The 19,152-nt window shown below is 38.7% G+C and overlaps 1 protein-coding gene across 1 annotated transcript; it reads left to right on the top strand.

Annotated features, from left to right (window-relative positions):
- Nucleotides 1-1,902: 1,902 nt before the first annotated feature.
- On the top strand, nt 1,903-18,472 carry LOC132104277 (collagen alpha-2(I) chain-like). Its single transcript, XM_059509632.1, has 50 exons — nt 1,903-2,123; nt 2,620-2,621; nt 4,863-4,898; nt 5,126-5,209; nt 5,674-5,730; nt 6,033-6,077; nt 6,289-6,342; nt 6,425-6,478; nt 6,585-6,638; nt 6,744-6,797; nt 6,978-7,031; nt 7,364-7,408; nt 7,559-7,657; nt 7,750-7,803; nt 8,034-8,132; nt 8,221-8,265; nt 8,689-8,787; nt 8,945-8,998; nt 9,103-9,210; nt 9,640-9,693; nt 9,903-10,001; nt 10,178-10,231; nt 10,385-10,483; nt 10,575-10,628; nt 10,728-10,781; nt 10,875-10,928; nt 11,349-11,402; nt 11,517-11,561; nt 11,672-11,770; nt 11,849-11,956; nt 12,054-12,107; nt 12,201-12,254; nt 13,338-13,391; nt 13,559-13,612; nt 13,751-13,858; nt 14,047-14,100; nt 14,195-14,248; nt 14,367-14,528; nt 14,624-14,731; nt 14,822-14,929; nt 15,014-15,067; nt 15,236-15,343; nt 15,450-15,503; nt 15,617-15,724; nt 15,863-15,916; nt 16,011-16,118; nt 16,307-16,553; nt 16,667-16,851; nt 16,977-17,219; nt 17,465-18,472. The coding sequence occupies exons 1-50, from the start codon at nt 2,054-2,056 to the stop codon at nt 17,609-17,611; spliced, it is 4,059 nt and encodes a 1,352-aa protein (XP_059365615.1). The 5' UTR covers nt 1,903-2,053; the 3' UTR covers nt 17,612-18,472.
- The last annotated feature ends 680 nt before the right edge of the window (nt 18,473-19,152 follow it).

Here is a 19,152-nt window from a genome sequence, read left to right as displayed (position 1 = left end):
CACTGAACTACAATAAACTGAAGTGCAAATGATATCCTACTCTATTCATGCTATTTGCATTGTAGCATCTGCTCATTCATTATGAAGAGCTTATGTGTGCATGTGAACCTCAGTTTTCATGTTTTCAAGAACATAGAAGCAACAGCTTATAATATAGTGCCACGTTTGGTTTACTGATAACAGAACATTACTGTAAACTGCACAGAAATATCCTGTAGCCAATAACAACTGATGCTTTTAATCTATGTGGGATCCCTGTTTTAGCTTTGGAATAGTACAGCCAGTTAAAAAAAACACCATTATTAATGATTAAGAGCTTGAAAGCATTTTTTTATGGTGTTCCTACTGGTAGTAATTTTAGACTGAAAGGAAACTTAGATTGAATTAGATTGAAGTGGTACACACAGCAAATGTGTGTTTTGGTGAACATGCCATAGGGTTTGTGCACTTTCAAACTGTACATTCTGCAGAGGACTAAGTGGTGGATTCTGGCTGCAGACATGTCTGGTCCTGTGGCCAGAGCTGCATGAAGAAGGCAGGATCTGAAAATAGTTCTTCTAGGCTGGCCTTAGTCTTCTGTCTAATAATGAACTGAAGTAAAGGTCTTTCAAAAGATTTTAAACAACAAAGAAAAAAGCCTGAGGCTAGAAAAAAAAATCTAGTCTACCAAAAGTTAAGGTTAAGACTTTCAAACATAAATTTTCAAACGTATTAGACACAACCTGAGTTTTCATAAAAATGACAAAAAAGTGATATTTTAAAGTCATTTTAAGTCATGATGGTCTAAAGGGGTCGTCACTGATTTTCTTGTCACATGACAACAAAATGGCTTCCCGCATGTCACTCGTGCCACACTGACTTTTTTCACGCTGATTTGCAAGAAAAATGTTTATATGTTTATATAATATATTTTATTATTTATAAGATTTTTTAAGAATTTTTAAGAATTTGCTGCTCTGCTTATTTTCTTAATAAATAATAACTAAACGATAAAAAATTAATCCCAAATGTCAAACAATGTCAAACTTTCTCTCTCTCTATCTTTTCAATTTCAGTCTTTTATTTATTATTGTCCGATTATTATTGTTTTTAATTTTCTAACTTTTATTTTTATTTTTATTTTTTTTTTATCTCTGGACATGACATATATGAAGCCCCACAAACTGACCATGACCTAAAACATTCATCACTGAACAATAGTCATTTTTTGTCTGAATTCCATTCAGGTAATTCTGAATAACCTAAACGTTCAGGGGAGAAAAGATTCAGATCATTGACCCTCATACAGTGCACTGTATGCTTCAGCAGAGGAGAGCTTAGACTAACTTAATACTAATTGCAGACTATGGCAGTTTGTATGATTAATAGTCTACACATAAAACGAAAAAAGCTATTATTTCAGTGTGATATCTTTATGTCAAAGCGGATAAATTTAATGCATAATAAAAGACAAAAAGCCGCCACAGTTCCGTTCGAACACAGGCGCAAACTGGCGACCTGATCAAACAGCAATGAGCGCTTTTACATTTCAAACCAAAGTGGACATTTCTTCAGTTAGCCTAGATATATCAGAAGCGCGCTGTGAAGATGCGTCAAATGCGCAAAATGCGCCATTAGTGTCCGCTGGACGCGTTCGGACCCATCCGTTCCACATGAGCTATAGAGCCATCGAAAAGCCTGAGAAAAACGGCAAGCTTTTCTCTTATTATAAGCTCGACCATGTCCACGTCCTCAAAAGAATGGATCTAATTAAAACGTTGTACTCGTCATCATTGTCAGAGTATTGCCAAAGTCTGAGAGAGAGGCAGGGATGAGGGCAGTGCTAGGAAGAGACTCATATAGAGGCTCTCTCTCCCATTGGTTTGGGGGCTCACTCTGGACACGCAGTCAAGGGAACCTCCTGCCATATAAATAGGGCTGGTTGGTCTTTATTATTCTAGCATCACGGCAGCAGGTTCCTGCAAAGTTTGGAGTTTATACCACAACTGTATGCCTGCTTGAAGAAGTTAAACCAGGGCACTGCAGCACAAGGAGTCTGCATGTCGATTTAGACATGCTCAGCTTTGTGGATACCCGGATTCTGTTGCTGCTTGCAGTGACTTCGTACCTAGCATCATGTCAATGTAAGTTTGAAATATGCTTTTTTTTCTAACCAAGGATCTTAAGGCTTTTTCTTTCTTCTACTGGATTTGCTGCTCTTGCTTGGTTGAACCTTGCTGGGAAATTACCTCAAGGAAAGCTAGAACTACATCTGAAGAATTGAGGCGTTTCCTTTTGGCTTTCTACTGTAAAATCCAGCGGATCTTTTAAACGGATTCTTCGCGGTCTTGGATATTTCCATCTGTTGCGATTGAGAAACGGAAACACATGGCATAGTTAACAAAAACTATTAGCAAAAAAGTGCAAAACTAGAGAGAAATTACGGACAGCTGGTTAAACGTTTTTAGCTTATTCTTAAAGTCTAGTTTAGGGCGCTGTACCTCATCATTGTCCCTGAGTCCAGGAGTATTTTTTTCTTTATAATTATGGGGGTCTGTAAAATCTGCCCCCTGCTGGCTGAAGTCTGTAACATCATTTTTAGGCAACATCCTGTAAATTTAACAATCTGATTTAAATTAGCTGTTTCCTATATAAAGTAATAAAAAAAAAAGTAATGAAAAACATTTATTACTTTAAATAATGCCTAAATGTTAAAAGCCTATCATTAATTAATTGCCTCTAAAACAACACCTCTAGTGTTTTAGAACAAACTGATTTAATAACACAGACTTACCTTTAATTTTTTTTATCTGATTTTAGATTACAAAGAAATTTGGCATTTGACATTAGGTCATAATAATAAAACGGCATTAGGTCATCCCTTAATAGTCAAAGACGCCTCCTGGTGGAGAATAAGCGACATTATATATCGCTGCTCCTACTGGATAAAAACTATTTAGTTGAGTGGGTGTCATGCTTGGCATGGCAACCGGAAGGCCTAAGCATGCAAATAATAACTGATAACCTCTAAAGGGTTAGTAGTACCTGATAAGGTCTACTGCCTGTGACTCACTTGCTATAATAAATCAATAAATCAATTCAGCCTTGGACAGTAGGCTACTGTATTATATATATATTATTTGACAGGATATATTTAAAAATATATATAATCAAAAGTTAGCATATTTGTTCATCCACATATACAAATTTAAAAATTTGACTCAATAGTAAAGTAATTCAAAGCATCAAAGTACTTTTAAGTAAATTAAGTACATAAAGAAGTATATTAATTAGGATAATAGTTTTAGCCAGTGCACTATACTACAATTTTGTACATTCATTCTTACATATGCTCAATCATAAAAGCAAATTTAACTGCAAGTTATTAATTTAGGCACACTTTTTTTGTTTTACTACAAGACATATATGTAAACTATCTAAATTCAATCCAGGCCTACTAAAATCTGGTCCTCTTATTTTGGCAACAATGCAAAAAATATATAAATAAATTAATGAAGTAAAAAAAAAATAACTATATATATATATATATATATATATATATATATATATATATATACAATTTTTTTTTTTTTTTTTTTTTTTTTTTTGCATGTAAGGGTACTGTATATAGCATAAACGTTAAAAAAAATTCTGTTCAGCTCCTTCTGAAATGCTTAGACTGAGTGAATTGTAGCCTAGAAAAATAAATAGAAGGCTTTTTTGTAAATGTTACCGTATTTCAACATATGGAGTGTATGACTAATCGATCACCTCTTTCTCTCTCTCTCTCCTTCTCTCTTTGTTTTTCTGTTTTCCTCCACCACCCCCATCTTCATCATACAGCGGTCAGTACATTTGCATGAAGTTATTTCAATAGTATTTTATATAGATATTTACCTTATCTGATCCCAAATCTCCAAAATGGATGACGATATTCGGTGAGAAGGTCCTTTGGTCAGTCTCAAATCTAGCATTTTGGATTATCTGAATTTCTGGGGGGGTTCCTTCTTGCCTGTTAAGGTAAGGAGGAAAGCACCATTGGCTCAAGCAAATGTCAGTGAAACTAGAGACCACCCAATCCTGCCTACCAGACAACCTGGGCACAATGGATCTTTTTAGATGGCCTGCTGAAGAGGTGGACTCAAAGTAACAAAATCAACATGCTGCTGAAATTCCTTCAACCTGGAGGATTTTGCACAGCAGTTCCCTCAAGTGGACATGCATAGCATAGATTATATTATCATAAATACTGAATATTATTTGGGATTGAATCAATTGAATTGCTCACCTGAATATCACATACACGTATTAATCACTAAAAACAGAAGGTACTTAAAGGAACGTAATGAGAAAACAATTTTGGTCACTGGGACAGGCTCAATGTCCTGTTCTTGTGATGTAAACTAGGCCTCTGAGCTCCTTAAAGCACCTTGGTTAAATGTGGCATCACATCACTGATGTATTGCTACCTTAATTAATGTCGAATTAATTTCCAGCCATGTAGTTAACGGTAGTTACAGATATATACTGCACTGTGCATGCTTTGCAAGATTAATTTGCATGTTTGTAGTTTGAAGAATACAAAAAATGCAGCTGATATGAGCTATTGCACATCACATGACATAAACATCTTAGAAAGCTGGAATAAATAAATCCTGTATTTATATGTAGATAAGCATTAGATCTAATGTTTATGTTGATGCCTGTGGCATAGTGTATCTAAATGTTACTTAAACATGAAAATGCATCATTAATATTTTGCTATTACCCTAAGCATGCATAGAAAAAAGCAAGTGGTCTTCATATGAAAGTCTAAATAAGGAGTATTAATAAACTGCTGGACTTTAAAATATAACTGTCTGATTATACTTTTCTGTAAAAAGGGCCTAAGGGGACCAAAAGGACCCAGAGGTGAGAGGGTAAGTTTATCACATCATTTTTTTCAACAGTATAGTTATATTTAAAATATATAGTTATTATATTTACATTTGAAATAGGAGAATTTAGATTAACTTAACCATTATCTATAATGACATATGGATAGGAATAGGCTATTCTGTTAGCATGGTGGCTAGTTTACATCAACACAACAGATTTACCTAACATTTTAAAGCTTGATTTTGTTATTTATTCTTGTTCTCCATAGGGTCCTAAAGGACCAGATGGAAAACCCGGCAGACCTGGACACCCTGGGCCTCCCGGCCCCCCTGGCCCCCCTGGTCTTGGTGGAGTAAGTTTCCATTTCAAGCAAAAAAACTCTTCCAGAGACCTAAACCTGCATATTCCATAGCGAATGAGTGATTAAAGCTTGCGGCTAGTTACATTTGAGACTCATGATCCTCCCATTACCCCTTGGCCCAGTCATATTTAACATTTGACCTTTAACCTTTGCTCTGAACCTTGGCCTCAAAATGGCTTCCAAAAGTGTGAGCTGTATTTATTTTCAGTACAAGGCTAGAAACAGTGTCATAATTTAAGTATGAAAGAAGAAACATTTAGAGAATATTTTGTCAATAAATGCTTATTTTATTAAAGCTTTCCATTTTGTTTAATGTTTTTAATGATATTGGAATATCAAGTTCAATATTTTAATATTAAAATATTGTATTATTGATATAAAATAAAATAAAAATTATGGAAAATCCATTATTATTGCACTAGCGTGCTAAATATCTTGCTTCATTTCTTCTGTAGAACTTTGCTGCTCAGTATGATGGCGCTAAAGGACCTGAACCTGGCCCTGGACCTGTTGTGAGTTCATCTGATTTAATATCAGCTTCTCTTCTGTTCAGTTTCATTCCAGTTGATGTCAATCCTCTCTGCTATTAAATATATTAATATTAAAATTAAATAGAATAACTTGAACAGTTTAATACTTAAGTATGACGAAATCCAAAACTGAGAATTATTCTTGCCCAAAATTGTTACTATTAATTTGGCAATGTCCTTCAAATGAAATACCAGACCTTTTAGTTTATTTGGTCATAATATTTAAAATATTGCTGATCATATTGAGTCCACAGACCACACATTTTTTACTTTCACTTTTTCAGGGTTTGATGGGACCTAGAGGCCCAGCTGGACCTCCCGGTGCCCCTGTGAGTTTTTCCTTTTGTTTAACTGGATTACAAATGGTTTGAAGTATATTATACCTTTTTAGTAAAATTTGTAAATAAAAATGTTTAAAATGAGTGATTTAGAGTAAATTATTAGTTTGATGATCAATCAATTAATTAAGTTTTGTTTTGAGTGTTTATGAGTCAAAAAATAAATAAATAAATGTATTCCTTTTCCCGCGAATTTATATAGGGACCTCAAGGATTCCAAGGACATGCTGGTGAGCCTGGAGAGCCCGGACAGGCTGTAAGTACTCCTGGCCAACACTGTTTCACACGAGTCTTTTTTTTTTTTTAAGCTGATTTTCCCCTCTATCATCTCATTACAGGGAGCTGTTGGTTCTCGTGGCCCACCTGGACCTCCTGGCAAAAATGGTGACGATGTGAGTGCTATAGTACCATATCCTGAACGGAACTAATAACTTGACCATGCATCGCCTTGTTTATATATGTTGGGTCTTAACATCCTTTTTTATATTCTTTTTAAAGGGTAACAATGGCAGACCTGGAAAACCTGGAGACAGAGGAGTCCCTGGAGCACAGGTAAGGGCATTAAAATGCACTTTTTTTGGTTTAAATCGAGCATGTTTGTATCTTCTATAGTAATATTTCTTACAAGAAACTTCATCTTTTCTCTTTCTTCTAAAGGGTGCCCGTGGTTTCCCCGGGACTCCTGGGCTTCCTGGCATGAAGGGACACAGAGTAAGTGCTTAGTATTGAGGACTGATGAGAAGACACTGATAGCTTTACAATTCCAAATTCCAAAAACCAACATTTCTCATACAAGACGAGCCTTAACCTGTCGTTTCAATTGTTTTCAGAGACCAGCAAGTTTTTAAACAATCTCCAATGTAACCGTGATCTTAATTTCTTGTTTCTCAGGGTTACACCGGTCTTGACGGACGCAAAGGAGAGCCTGGTGCTGCTGGTCTTAAGGTAATAATGAAAGGTTTAAAATCCTAAAACATCTCAGACTATGAGATGACTTTAAAAATACATAAAACAATTCAGTTTAGCAGAATCAAAGTGCAATTTCACGTGTGCATGAAAGAAACTGCACATACTGATGCTTTACATAAAAAAAAACGTTTTTAAGTTCTGACTTAAGTGTATGAAAGCTGCTATACAAATAAAACATATTATTATTAATATTATTACTGATGTTATTACTGTAGAGCACTCTTACAACATTTTCTAGTCCATAACATTAATAGCTTAAAATATATTTTACAGGCTAATGTTTGTCTCCTTTTTTATTTTTTTAACAGGGTGAGAATGGTGCTGCAGGAGCAAATGGAACCCCCGGACAGAGAGTAAGTCAAACATGATTATTTATGGAAATATTTAATGTATATCCCAGTTCTCAAATTATTGGATCCATTTAAATGAATTAAATAAATTTAAATAAATACCTGCTTCAACTCTTCATCTTAAGTTCATATCTCATTCCTTTTGTTGTACAGGGTGCTCGTGGTCTTGCTGGTGAGAGAGGTCGTGTTGGCCCTTCTGGCCCAGCTGGTGCCCGTGGTGCTGATGGCAACACTGGTCCTGCTGGCCCTGCTGTGAGTGGACTGGCTGCCCTTTGACCTCTTTGTCACCTTATGGCATAGTCTTAAAGAAGCCTTGTAGAACAACACATTTTCTCTCCCCTCAGGGTCCTTTGGGAGCATCTGGTCCTCCTGGTTTCCCAGGTGCCCCTGGACCTAAGGTATGAGTGACAGCTGGTGAAATCAAAACTGAAGAAATTTTACATCTGCCTAGCACCTCTGGATTAAATAATGTGCCAGAAGATTAATAGACATGTTAATAAAAGCTAATACTCCCAATTCACATAATTTTATTAGAGCTCATGTTCTAAATATATAACACCTTTCCTTAAATTCTGCAACCTTCCCTCTCTTGCCATCTGTAATTTACAACGTCTATAATATTTGACAGGGAGAAATTGGACCCGCTGGTCCCACTGGTCCATCTGGACCTCAGGGACAAAGAGGAGAGCCAGGCACGAATGGTGCTGTGGGTCCAGCTGGACCCCCTGTAAGTGCACTTTAAATATTTGCAGATAAATTCATCAGATGTTCATGAAAATAATAATAATAATCTGTCTATCTATATACTTTTACAGGGTAACCCTGGTGCTAACGGTATCAATGGTGCTAAGGGAGCAGCTGTGAGTTTCCACATTATTCATACTACTTAACTGAACTAAATACAGTATGGTGCGTTAATGTACTAATCATTTTAAAGTACAATTGCAACTGAATTATGGGAAATAATTGCCTAATAGTTGTGAAACAATTATTTTAAAGTTTTATAATATTTATTTTTATGATTTATATAAAAAGGTTTTTTTTTTTGTTTTTGTTTTTTACAGCAATGATTATAGAATGCAATCAAGTTTAAAAGGAGCTGTAGTGTCAGAAATCATTCGAAAACATTTACAACAGACTTTACATTTACTCTTTCGTCTTAACTGACTCACTGAAAGCAGCGTGATTTGTCTTAAAGTAATACTTCAATAAATTCAACTTTTGTGTGAAAGTGTTAGTTCTTATTTTTTATTTTATTATGTATCTTTTGGCGTATTCCACAGGGCACCCCTGGAGTTGCTGGTGCCCCTGGTTTCCCTGGCCCTAGAGGAGGCCCTGGCCCCCAGGGACCTTCTGGAGCCTCTGGTCCAAGAGGTCTTGCTGTGAGTACCATCTGATTAATCAGTACTGCTGCATTTACAGTGTATATTAGTGAAGCTCCAAATTATTAGCTGCAATTTTAGTTGTGAATTTCAGATTTGTACATCTCGTAAGTGGAACATAAAAATAGTCGAACCTTTGAACTGTTTCAATGCACAGGGTGACCCCGGACCCGTTGGAGTGAAGGGAGATTCTGGTGTCAAGGGTGAGCCTGTGAGTATACACACTGTCAGCCATCTCAACCTTTATAAAGCATATCATCTGTGCTATAGCTGAATGCTCTTCTTCACTTCCTTCTTTGCCTGTTTATTGTACAGGGTAGTTCTGGTCCTCAGGGACCCCCTGGCCCTTCTGGTGAAGAGGGTAAGAGAGGTTCAACTGGTGAGCAGGGAGCTACTGGACCCGCTGGATTGCGTGGACCTAGAGTAAGTTTGATTTGAGTAATCTTAGTAATAAGCTGTTAATATTAATATCTTAAGGGGCATCTCAATTTTAATTATAAGTGTCAGAGAGGGAGAGTGGAAGACTTGACTTACATTATAAGGGTATTACAATGACAAATATTAAACAATGAAAATGTATGATCACCACTTTTAGTTGCTTAGTGGGCTAAGGATTTGAGTACTAGTACAAGTACAAAAAGTACAAGATGTACAGAACAACAGTACAGAATATTTAAAAAGTATAAAAAGCCAAAAAAAAATTCCAGTGTAATGTGCGAGAGATCTTCCTGTAAGAATTGTGCTAAATATTTACAAAGCTTGATACAATGGTTAATTTTTAGCATCAAATATACTCATATATCTTATTGTTATTTATTTCTGCTAATCAATGTATATTGATGTTTCTTGCAGGGAGCCGCTGGTACTCGGGGTCTGCCTGGTCTGGCTGGAAGATCGGGCCCAATGGTAAGAATAAAGTGATATTAGAAGACCTGTTCTGTATTGAATCAAGCTATGGAGAGCGTACAGAATTTCACAGCAGTTTAGCTGCTTTGGATAAAAGCATAGATTGCTATGGGTTTGTATACTGTATAATTTCCTACTAAGCTTTGCAAATCCATGCAGTTATACGTTGTTTTGATGCTTTATTTAAGACACATATCTATGTATCTTAGGGCATGCCTGGTGCCCGTGGTGCTACTGGAAGCTCTGGAGCTCGTGGACCTCCTGGAGATGCTGGTCGTGCTGGTGAGCCTGGTCTTACTGGAGCCAGAGTGAGTATTATCCTCCCACTACTTTATATCTGTCCAGTCCATTATGACAGGGACAATATGTAAATCACAAAGCAAGAAACTATGAAACAACTTTTATCCTATTTTATAAGTACACATTAAGATCAAGCATTCTCAACATGTGACCATATGAACAAGACCATTTTATATCTTTTCAGGGTCTCCCTGGTAGCCCTGGCAGTTCTGGACCCCCTGGAAAGGAAGGGCCTGTTGTGAGTACAATCAAAGTTTATATTTGTATAATACACATAGTTTGAGTAACCAATGGTAATTTGTAAAAATATGCTGTGATATATTTTTAACAATAGTAATGACAAAAAAAAATAAAATAAGTTACTAATAACACTTTATATGCCATTTTCTAGGGTCCCTCTGGTCAAGATGGCCGCAGCGGACCCCCTGGCCCAACTGGCCCCAGAGGCCAGCCCGGTAATATTGGATTCCCTGGTCCTAAGGGAGCTACTGTAAGTATTGATTTTATTTTGTACATTTCATCTTTATTTAGAGATTCAAAATGTGACATATCAATGAGTTTATCAATGAACCTCCTTGCAGGGCGAGGCTGGCAAGCCTGGTGAGAAGGGACCTGCTGGCCCCACTGGACTGAGAGTAAGTATTTCAGAGAGAAATAAATCTGTTATAAACAGTATCCAAGGAGTCAGTTATTAGTTATTGAGCTGCTCTGACTGAGTTTCTCTTTTCACTTAGGGGCTACCTGGTCCTGATGGTAACAACGGCCCTGCTGGGCCCGTCGGACTTGCTGTAAGTAGGCTTTCTGAAAAGACTATCGCTGTGGATTAGTACACAACCTTTTACTGTTTCTCAGTGGTAATAGATTGTTGTCTTCTCATTTAGGGTGCCCATGGTGAGAAGGGAGAGCAAGGACCATCTGGTGCTCCTGGTTTCCAGGTCAGTGTCATGTCATGCCTGTTGATAATTTTACAAGCCTTCTTTCAAAATGATGCAGTCTTCATTCAAGTTACAACTGTGGAGTTAAATATAAGAAGTGTTTCACAACCTTTCCTTATGTATACCAACAACCCCATAAGTACGGCTCAAGTATCAAATGTGGCCAGAAATGTTTTCCTTTAATCAATACAGTGGGTGAAAAATGGGGTTATCAAGTAGCTCAAGCGTTTTTGCCTTTTACGAGTTTGGACAGTTTGGGGGCAGCTGTATTGTTGTGGAGAAATCCAGACAAAATAAAATCAAAGTAGTAATCCCTAGATGTATCAATGGTTGGGAATTTGCAATAGTCCTATATGCATTCTACCTGTTTATGTGGTGTTTGAATCTTAGAAACTTGTGTCTTCTGCTCAACCTTAACAGGGTCTTCCTGGCCCCGCTGGACCTGTTGGTGAGGCTGGCAAGCCCGGAGATAGAGTAAGTATTCATGGCTCAGATGCTATGCAACTTATACATTTTTTGGTTCACCTGCATAATGCTGGATGCGTAGTGTCATGCAAATCATTACAAATATTTAATATCTCTCAACAGGGTATCCCTGGAGAACAAGGTGCATCAGGACCTGCTGGTGTAAAGGTAACTTAACTTTCCCTAATAGCTTGTTCCGTGTTTATTCTCACACGGGTACATGCATGAAAAGAAATGAGCCTATCTTATGGTTCTTCTACCCTTTTATCACTGTTTAGGGAGAGCGTGGTGGCCCTGGACCTGCTGGTGCTTCTGGCGCTCAGGGACCCATTGGTGCTCGCGGCCCTGCTGGTACTCCTGGCCCTGATGGAAACAAGGTATATACACATGTCACCACACATGTCATCTAGATGGATCTTTTTATGAGAATAACTGACCAAATCTGTATTCTTCAGGGGGAGCCTGGAGCAGCTGGAGCTGCTGGTGGCCCTGGACACCAGGGAGCTGCTGGTATGCCTGGTGAGCGTGGTACCGCTGGAACTCCTGGACCTAAAGGAGAGAAGGTATGCTTTGGAGCAATGCTTGTGGCACTCTATAGTGAATATGTTGCCAAATCTGTATGTCTCCTACAGCTGACTAAAACATTTCTCTTATACACAGGGTGAGCAAGGATACAGAGGACTAGAGGGCAACGCTGGAAGAGATGGTGCCCGTGTAAGTATACCCAGTACCTTTATCTCATTTCATACAAAATTACACATATGTTCTGTAGCCATGATTTTATGGTACTTTGTCCTCAATTTACAGGGTGCTCCTGGACCCAGTGGACCACCTGGACCCGCTGGTGCTAATGGTGACAAGGTAAAGAGCATTCTCTCAGTTGTTATGTCAGATCTATGCAAAGAATTGTTGCTATCATTATGAATCGTTGAAACTGAACATTTACACAAGTCCACATGGATTGCCTTTGGATTTTTATGGATCTTGCATGATGTCAAAAATAACATCATAAAATTGAAGAGCATTTGAAATGACTGAGAACGAGATCACAATTAATTTAATGCCCCACCACTAACAGAATGTATAAAGATTATTACATTTTCAAACACTAATGCCAAATTAAAACGGACATGATTTGATTTCATTTTCAATATTTGTATTTTTTATTTGATTATAAGGAATTATATTATTATCATCTACAGTCAATATATGTGTGATAAGATGATAAACAGTGTGTGATAAGATGATGGTTGTTTAGATCAGTGGTTTTCAATCCTTTTCCTCGGGACCCACTACTCTGCACATTTTGCATGTCTCCCTTTTCTGACACATTCATTTGAGTTCATAGAGCTCTTTCATGATGAGATGATGATCTGAACCAGGTGTGTAATTTAGGGAGACATGCAAAATCTGCAGAGCTGGGGGTAGAGCAGGAACAAGTTTAGATAATAAACAACAATCAGACATTGATACATTCATTGCTACATTCATTCAAATATGGTTTAAATCGGATTTCTGATCCTCCTGTGACAAATGTGTTCTATGACACTTTCATGTGAGGACACAAATTACTTTAGAAAACAAATGAAATTGTAATGTGCTGATCTAAAACTGGAAATCCAATGTTCATACATTTTTTATGATAGCATATATGAAATGTTAATTGCTATGAAATTTCTTCAGCATGCTAAGGTGAGGTGCTTTAAGTGAGCCACATTTAACTTAACTGAATGGCCTCACAAAAATTGGAGTGGAGGAGTATGGCTTGCATCGTGAATTTATCCCAACTGTTCTGAGGAATCTCCAAAATGATTTACAGGTGTTCCTTGGCACTTTGTGTAGCCCAAAAGAAAGTGATAGCCTACAAATAATTAACTTGGAAGACTGGCAAAAGTACTTACTTCAAGTAGCTGTGATCAAACTTAACTCTGTGTTCTCTTGCAGGGTGAGAGTGGTTCTTTCGGTCCTCCTGGACCTGCTGGTCCTCGTGGTAGCCCTGTGAGTATTAGGATCAGCTCTTTACTACATACTGATACAATTAATATTTAATTATTTAGTTCTTTTATGATTGTCCTAATATCAAGGAATTAAAAAAAAGAACTGTGCATAACTATAATTCACTTCAGAATCAAGCATTCATGTTCAAACCTTGACATGTATTTTAGGGAGAACGTGGTGAGTCTGGCCCTGCTGGACCCTCCGGATTTGCTGGACCCCCAGTAAGTCCACGTGAATTCTTCTGAAGTCTGCTACTAAAGGATGTTTCTTTGTGATTCATACATTCAATTTTAGACTTCCAAATCGGCCGTTTTAAAAACTTGTACTAAAAACTGACAAGGTCACAATGTGGCTTGTAGGGTGCTGATGGCCAGACTGGACAAAGAGGTGAGAAAGGACCTGCTGGTGGAAAGGGTGATGTTGGACCCCCTGGCCCTGCTGGTCCTGCTGGCAATACTGGACCCCTCGTAAGTTTGAGACTACATTTAATACAGCCCATTTACTGGTGAAGAAACATGCCTAAATGAGAATTGACTTCTTAAGTGTAATTGTACAAATCTGAAAAGTGTTGTAGTTTTGATATCAAGGACGTATATATAACATTATATCTACTTTTTATGATTTTGAACTTTTTTTAATGTTTGTGCATCTTTAGGGTGCTGCTGGTCCTGCTGGCCCACCTGGTGCCCGTGGTGACAGCGGTCCCCCTGTAAGTATGCTTTTATGGATTTATATGTTCATTTGCATGTTTTGTTGTGCAACATTTCCTAGACATGACCCATACATTTCTGGCTCTATCCTAGGGTCTGACTGGCTTCCCTGGTGCTGCTGGCAGAGTTGGACCTCCTGGTCCTGCTGTGAGTAATATCAGATAAGTTTATCTGGACCTAATGCTTCATACTAGCTCTTGCTACCACTTGCTTCATTTCAGGGTATATCTTTATGGTCTCATCTGATATTCTTCCTGCCCATTAGGGTATTGTTGGACCTTCTGGTCCCACTGGTGCTCCTGGAAAGGATGGCCCACGTGGTGCTCGTGGTGATGTTGGCCCTGCTGGTCCACCAGGAGAGAATGGACTTATTGGACCACCTGGTCTGGCTGGCGAGAAGGGATCCCCTGGAGAGGCTGGCCCAGCTGTACGTACAAGCTGAACAAGCCAGACTATGTTAATTGCAAAGTACTACCTAGTATATAATATATCTCATGATAAATTTTTCTTTTTAAAAATCAGGGAGCACCTGGATCTGCTGGGCCTCAGGGTCAGCTGGGATCTCAGGGATTCAATGGTCTTCCTGGCTCCAGAGGTGACCGTGGTCTTCCTGGTGGCCCAGGTGCTGTTGTAAGTGCACTGACCTCCTGATTTTGTCCAAACTGGTCAAAAATAACTTGCTACAAGGTCAATCTTCATCAGTTTTTGTGTGTTCTTTAGGGTGAGCCTGGAAGAGTTGGCCCTGCTGGTGCTCCTGGCCCCCGTGGTCCCATTGGCAACACTGGCATGCCTGGAATGACTGGTCCTCAGGGTGAGGCTGGACGTGAGGTGAGTATCAATTTTGTCTCACTGTAAGACTCACAATTTGTAGTTTTTTAAAGTATTCACATATGCCTCTATGTTGTTCTGTAGGGAAGCCCTGGTAATGATGGACCTCCTGGCCGTCCTGGTGCTGCTGGCCTCAAGGTATACATCCCTGATATGACTTCTGACATTGCATTTCTTCATATTTAACCATAACTAGCTTTATCCTAAGATTGTAGTCTTGTAATACATCCTGAAGTTTTCACTACCAGACCAGATTGTGTTAAATAACTGAAAGAAGTAATTGAACTGGACTATTTCAACTACCAGGGTGACCGTGGTGAGCCTGGTTCCTCTGGACCTTCTGGACCCGCTGGTGCTCCTGGACCCAATGGACCATCAGGCGCTGTTGGCAGACCCGGAAACCGTGGTGAATCTGTATGTGTCACTGAACTACGCTACAGCATTTACTTAATTATGCATAGAAATGGAAGAGACTTCCATACATTTAATCAATCCATTCTCTCATTTACACCACCCTTAGGGACCTTCTGGGTCTGTTGGCCCTGCTGGAGCTGCTGGAGCAAGAGGTGCACCTGTAAGTGTGTCAGATATCATCTTTCTCATTGCATTTTCATTGAAGGACATGGTCAATGGCTTCTATGGATATTTCTTACTTTCAAATTCTTCCTTTGTCTCTCTGATTAAAAGGGCCCTGCTGGATCACGTGGTGAGAAAGGTGTTGCTGGAGAAAAAGGAGAAAGGGGCATGAAGGGACTTCGTGGACATCCTGGCCTGCAGGGGATGCCCGGACCCAACGTAAGTGGCATAATAAGCCTCAAAAAAATTTTCCTGTACAAACAGTTTGAATAGTTTGTTTCGTTTAGTTCATACATATTAGTAAAATGATTCAGCATTAAAGATTGCGGAACAAAGTCAAATGACAGTGTGTTACAGGGTCCTTCTGGTGACAGCGGCCCTGCTGGTATTGCTGGTCCTTCTGGTCCAAGAGTAAGTAACTTTCTCATTCTAAAGACTTATCACACAAGATTTTGTAATAAAAGTGTGGAACTGTGCAAAATGGTTGTTTGCTTTTTGTCTTTAGGGACCAGCTGGTCCTAATGGCCCCCCTGGTAAGGATGGTTCAAATGGCATGCCTGGTGCTATTGGACCCCCTGGACACCGTGGTCCTCCTGGACATGTTGGACCTTCTGTAAGTAAAAATACATTTGAGTATTACTCTTAACATAGATAGAAAGAAAAACAGAAAACGTATATTATAAAATAGATTTAATATAGAACATACTGTATCTTAAACTGAGATGAAATGTAGAGAAGACACCAAAGTTGTAACCATGAATACCACGATGTGTGGTAAATCAATAGTGTGTTTAACTCTAGGGTCCTCCTGGAACTCCTGGTCTTCCCGGACCCCCTGGTGCAGCTGGTGGTGGATATGACACATCTGGAGGCTATGATGAGTACAGAGCTGACCAGGGCTCTCTGAGGGCTAAGGATTATGAGGTGGATGCTACCATCAAGTCCTTGAACACTCAGATTGAGAATCTGCTGTCCCCTGAGGGCTCAAAGAAGAACCCTGCCCGTACTTGCCGTGACATCAGACTCAGCCACCCTGAATGGAGCAGTGGTAAGTGACCAAAGCATTTGAAGGTCTTTCTTCTTCCAATAGCGCTAACCCATCTTCCAGTAGTTCCAATAGTTCCAATCAATCTAATGATGTATTTTTTTCTTTCCCTGTAGGTTTCTACTGGATCGACCCCAACCAGGGCTGCACCATGGATGCCATCAAGGCCTACTGCGACTTCTCTACTGGCCAGACCTGCATCCACCCCCACCCAGAGAGCATCCCACGCAAAAACTGGTACAGAGGTTCCCAGGAGAAGAAACACATTTGGTTCGGCGAGACCATCAATGGTGGTACTGAGGTAAGTTGCAGAACTTCTCAATAGCTGGAGACGTCAGACAGAACAAAATGAATTACTGTATTGATACTTCAAGATTTATCAAGAGAAAGTAGTCTGAAGGTTGGCTTCTTCCATTCCCTTTTCAGTTCGGTTACAATGATGAGACCCTGAGCCCACAGTCCATGGCTACTCAGCTGGCCTTCATGCGTTTGCTGGCCAACCAGGCAGTCCAGAACATCACCTACCACTGCAAGAACAGCATCGCCTACATGGATGCCGAGAATGGAAACCTGAAGAAGGCTGTGTTGCTGCAGGGCTCCAATGACGTGGAGCTCAGGGCAGAGGGCAACAGCCGCTTCACTTTCAGCGTCCTAGAGGATGGCTGCAGTGTAAGTTCTCTTTTTTACACTTCGATTATACAGACAAACAAAATCTTTGTTCAGTTTGCACAAAATGAGAGGTTAAGAGTTTGTATCATACAGAGGATAGTGTTCAACATGCATATGAGCCATTCTGTCACAATTACATGAGCTACCAAAGAAGTCCATACATTTTGCACCTTGGCATGTTTATTACAGTTTGTCAAAAAAAGAAGTCACTCAACATGTTTTGTCTTTTTGTTGCATCCCTGCAGAGACACACTGGCCAGTGGAGCAAGACAGTCATTGAATACAGAACAAATAAACCATCTCGCCTTCCCATCCTCGACATTGCACCTTTGGACATTGGTGGCGCAGATCAAGAGTTTGGTTTGGACATTGGCCCAGTCTGTTTCAAATAAATAGACTCATGATAAATTAAACGAGAGAAAGAAAGAAAAAAAGAAAAATCTCTGCCCCTCTGTCTGTGTGTGTGTGTTTTTTTTTTTATACTGAATGCTGATTTTTTTCCGCAAATCCACTTGCTTAAGCTGGGCTCTATCGGAGAGGACCAATGGACTGAACGGAGAATTGTGCAATGCAAATTAATACAGCAGCCCAAAGAGACACGGGATAACACCATGTTATGGGACATGTCATCATTTTGTAAAAATAAAAGAAGTGTAATAAAAACAATGAAAGTATACATCACTTTGTGGTCTTTGTATATCTTCCAAAGGGGAAGTTTAAAAACACAATTTCCGTAAGGTTTAAACTACCTCATGTGTAAAGGAAAATATTACTCAACATCCTAGTTGCAACTAGTTGGTACTAAGGCTTCAAGTTCTGTCCTGTTTCAAAGGTGCTAGAAGCAGTGATATTATATGGTGCTATACATGCAGCTGTGGAGTAAACCACTGTTACTGTATTACTTTGTATTGTCTCTAAGGAATATTGCACAGGTCGCCCTGATAACCCCATTTTTAAGCAGGTGGAATATTCCTAAAACTAATGTTTGTCTGGTTTTTAATTTTGTTTTGGTTTTCTCTGAGTTTTGTTCAGATGTTTTGTTTTTTTGTTAGTTTTGTTCAGGCATTACATTCTTTTACGCCCCCAGTGTTAATACTGACAGCACAGTTCGTCCATTTAAAAAAGGATCACAGGAGCCTCTCTCTCAAAACGAACCACAAAGTTTATTGTACCTATTTTGTATATGTGAGATGTTTAAATAAATTGTGAAAAGTTCTGAAAATAAAGCATGTCCAATGTTCCGAAATACATTATTCCATGAGTTAAGTGCTTTAATGTTGGGGAAAAGATGTCTGACTTAATTGGCCACTTTGAATGTCTGCCTGATTTCTAATTTCTTATGTTCTCAAGCAAAGGATTTCAGTGCGCTTATTTTCAAAACAGGAAATGGGTTTTCTATTTTATTCAGATAATGGGTGTTTTGTTTCTTATGAAATATCACTTTGAGTCTATCGCCAAACAAAGCTCATTTTCCTCTGTTTTCAGTCATGACATGCTTTCAGATGGCAAAAACTTTCTCACTTTTGAATCAAATAAAAAGGCAGTTATTGCAACTTTGCATGTTTGTATTTGTAGAGAATCCAAACATGTATACATCCTACATAGAAAAGAATGCATTAAATTCTATAAATTGTGTGTGTGCAATCTTTTAAAAGTTTAATCGAGGCTTTACTAACCAAGCAGCATAATTTATTACAGGAACCCACATTTAATATGTGGGTTCCTGCATTAAAAACAGAAAAGTTGCCAGGTTTTGATTATTCAAAATATATATCTTGGTAGAACCTGATGAGGTTCAAAAGAAGCAAACATTCAGATTTAGCTACTGTATGATGTTTTATTAACAAAGGAAGGAGCACGTTCAGATAATCAACCAATTCAGCACAGGTGGACCGTGTTCATAGTCAACATAATTAGCATGATAGTAAATATA

This window comes from Carassius carassius, chromosome 25 (genome assembly GCF_963082965.1).
Source record: "Carassius carassius chromosome 25, fCarCar2.1, whole genome shotgun sequence".
Taxonomy (NCBI): domain Eukaryota; kingdom Metazoa; phylum Chordata; class Actinopteri; order Cypriniformes; family Cyprinidae; genus Carassius; species Carassius carassius.
The sequence above is the reverse complement of the archived record's forward strand: the minus strand, read 5'-3'. Positions and strand labels throughout refer to the sequence as shown.

Coding starts and splice junctions, on each gene's coding strand:
- LOC132104277 (XM_059509632.1), top strand. CDS start 2,054: ATGCTCAGCTTTGTGGATACCCGGATTCTGTTGCTGCTTGCAGTGACT. Junction 6,639..6,743: donor GAGGAGTCCCTGGAGCACAG/GTAAGGGCATTA, acceptor TTTCTTCTAAAG/GGTGCCCGTGGTTTCCCCGG. Junction 12,255..13,337: donor CTGGTGCTAATGGTGACAAG/GTAAAGAGCATT, acceptor GTTCTCTTGCAG/GGTGAGAGTGGTTCTTTCGG.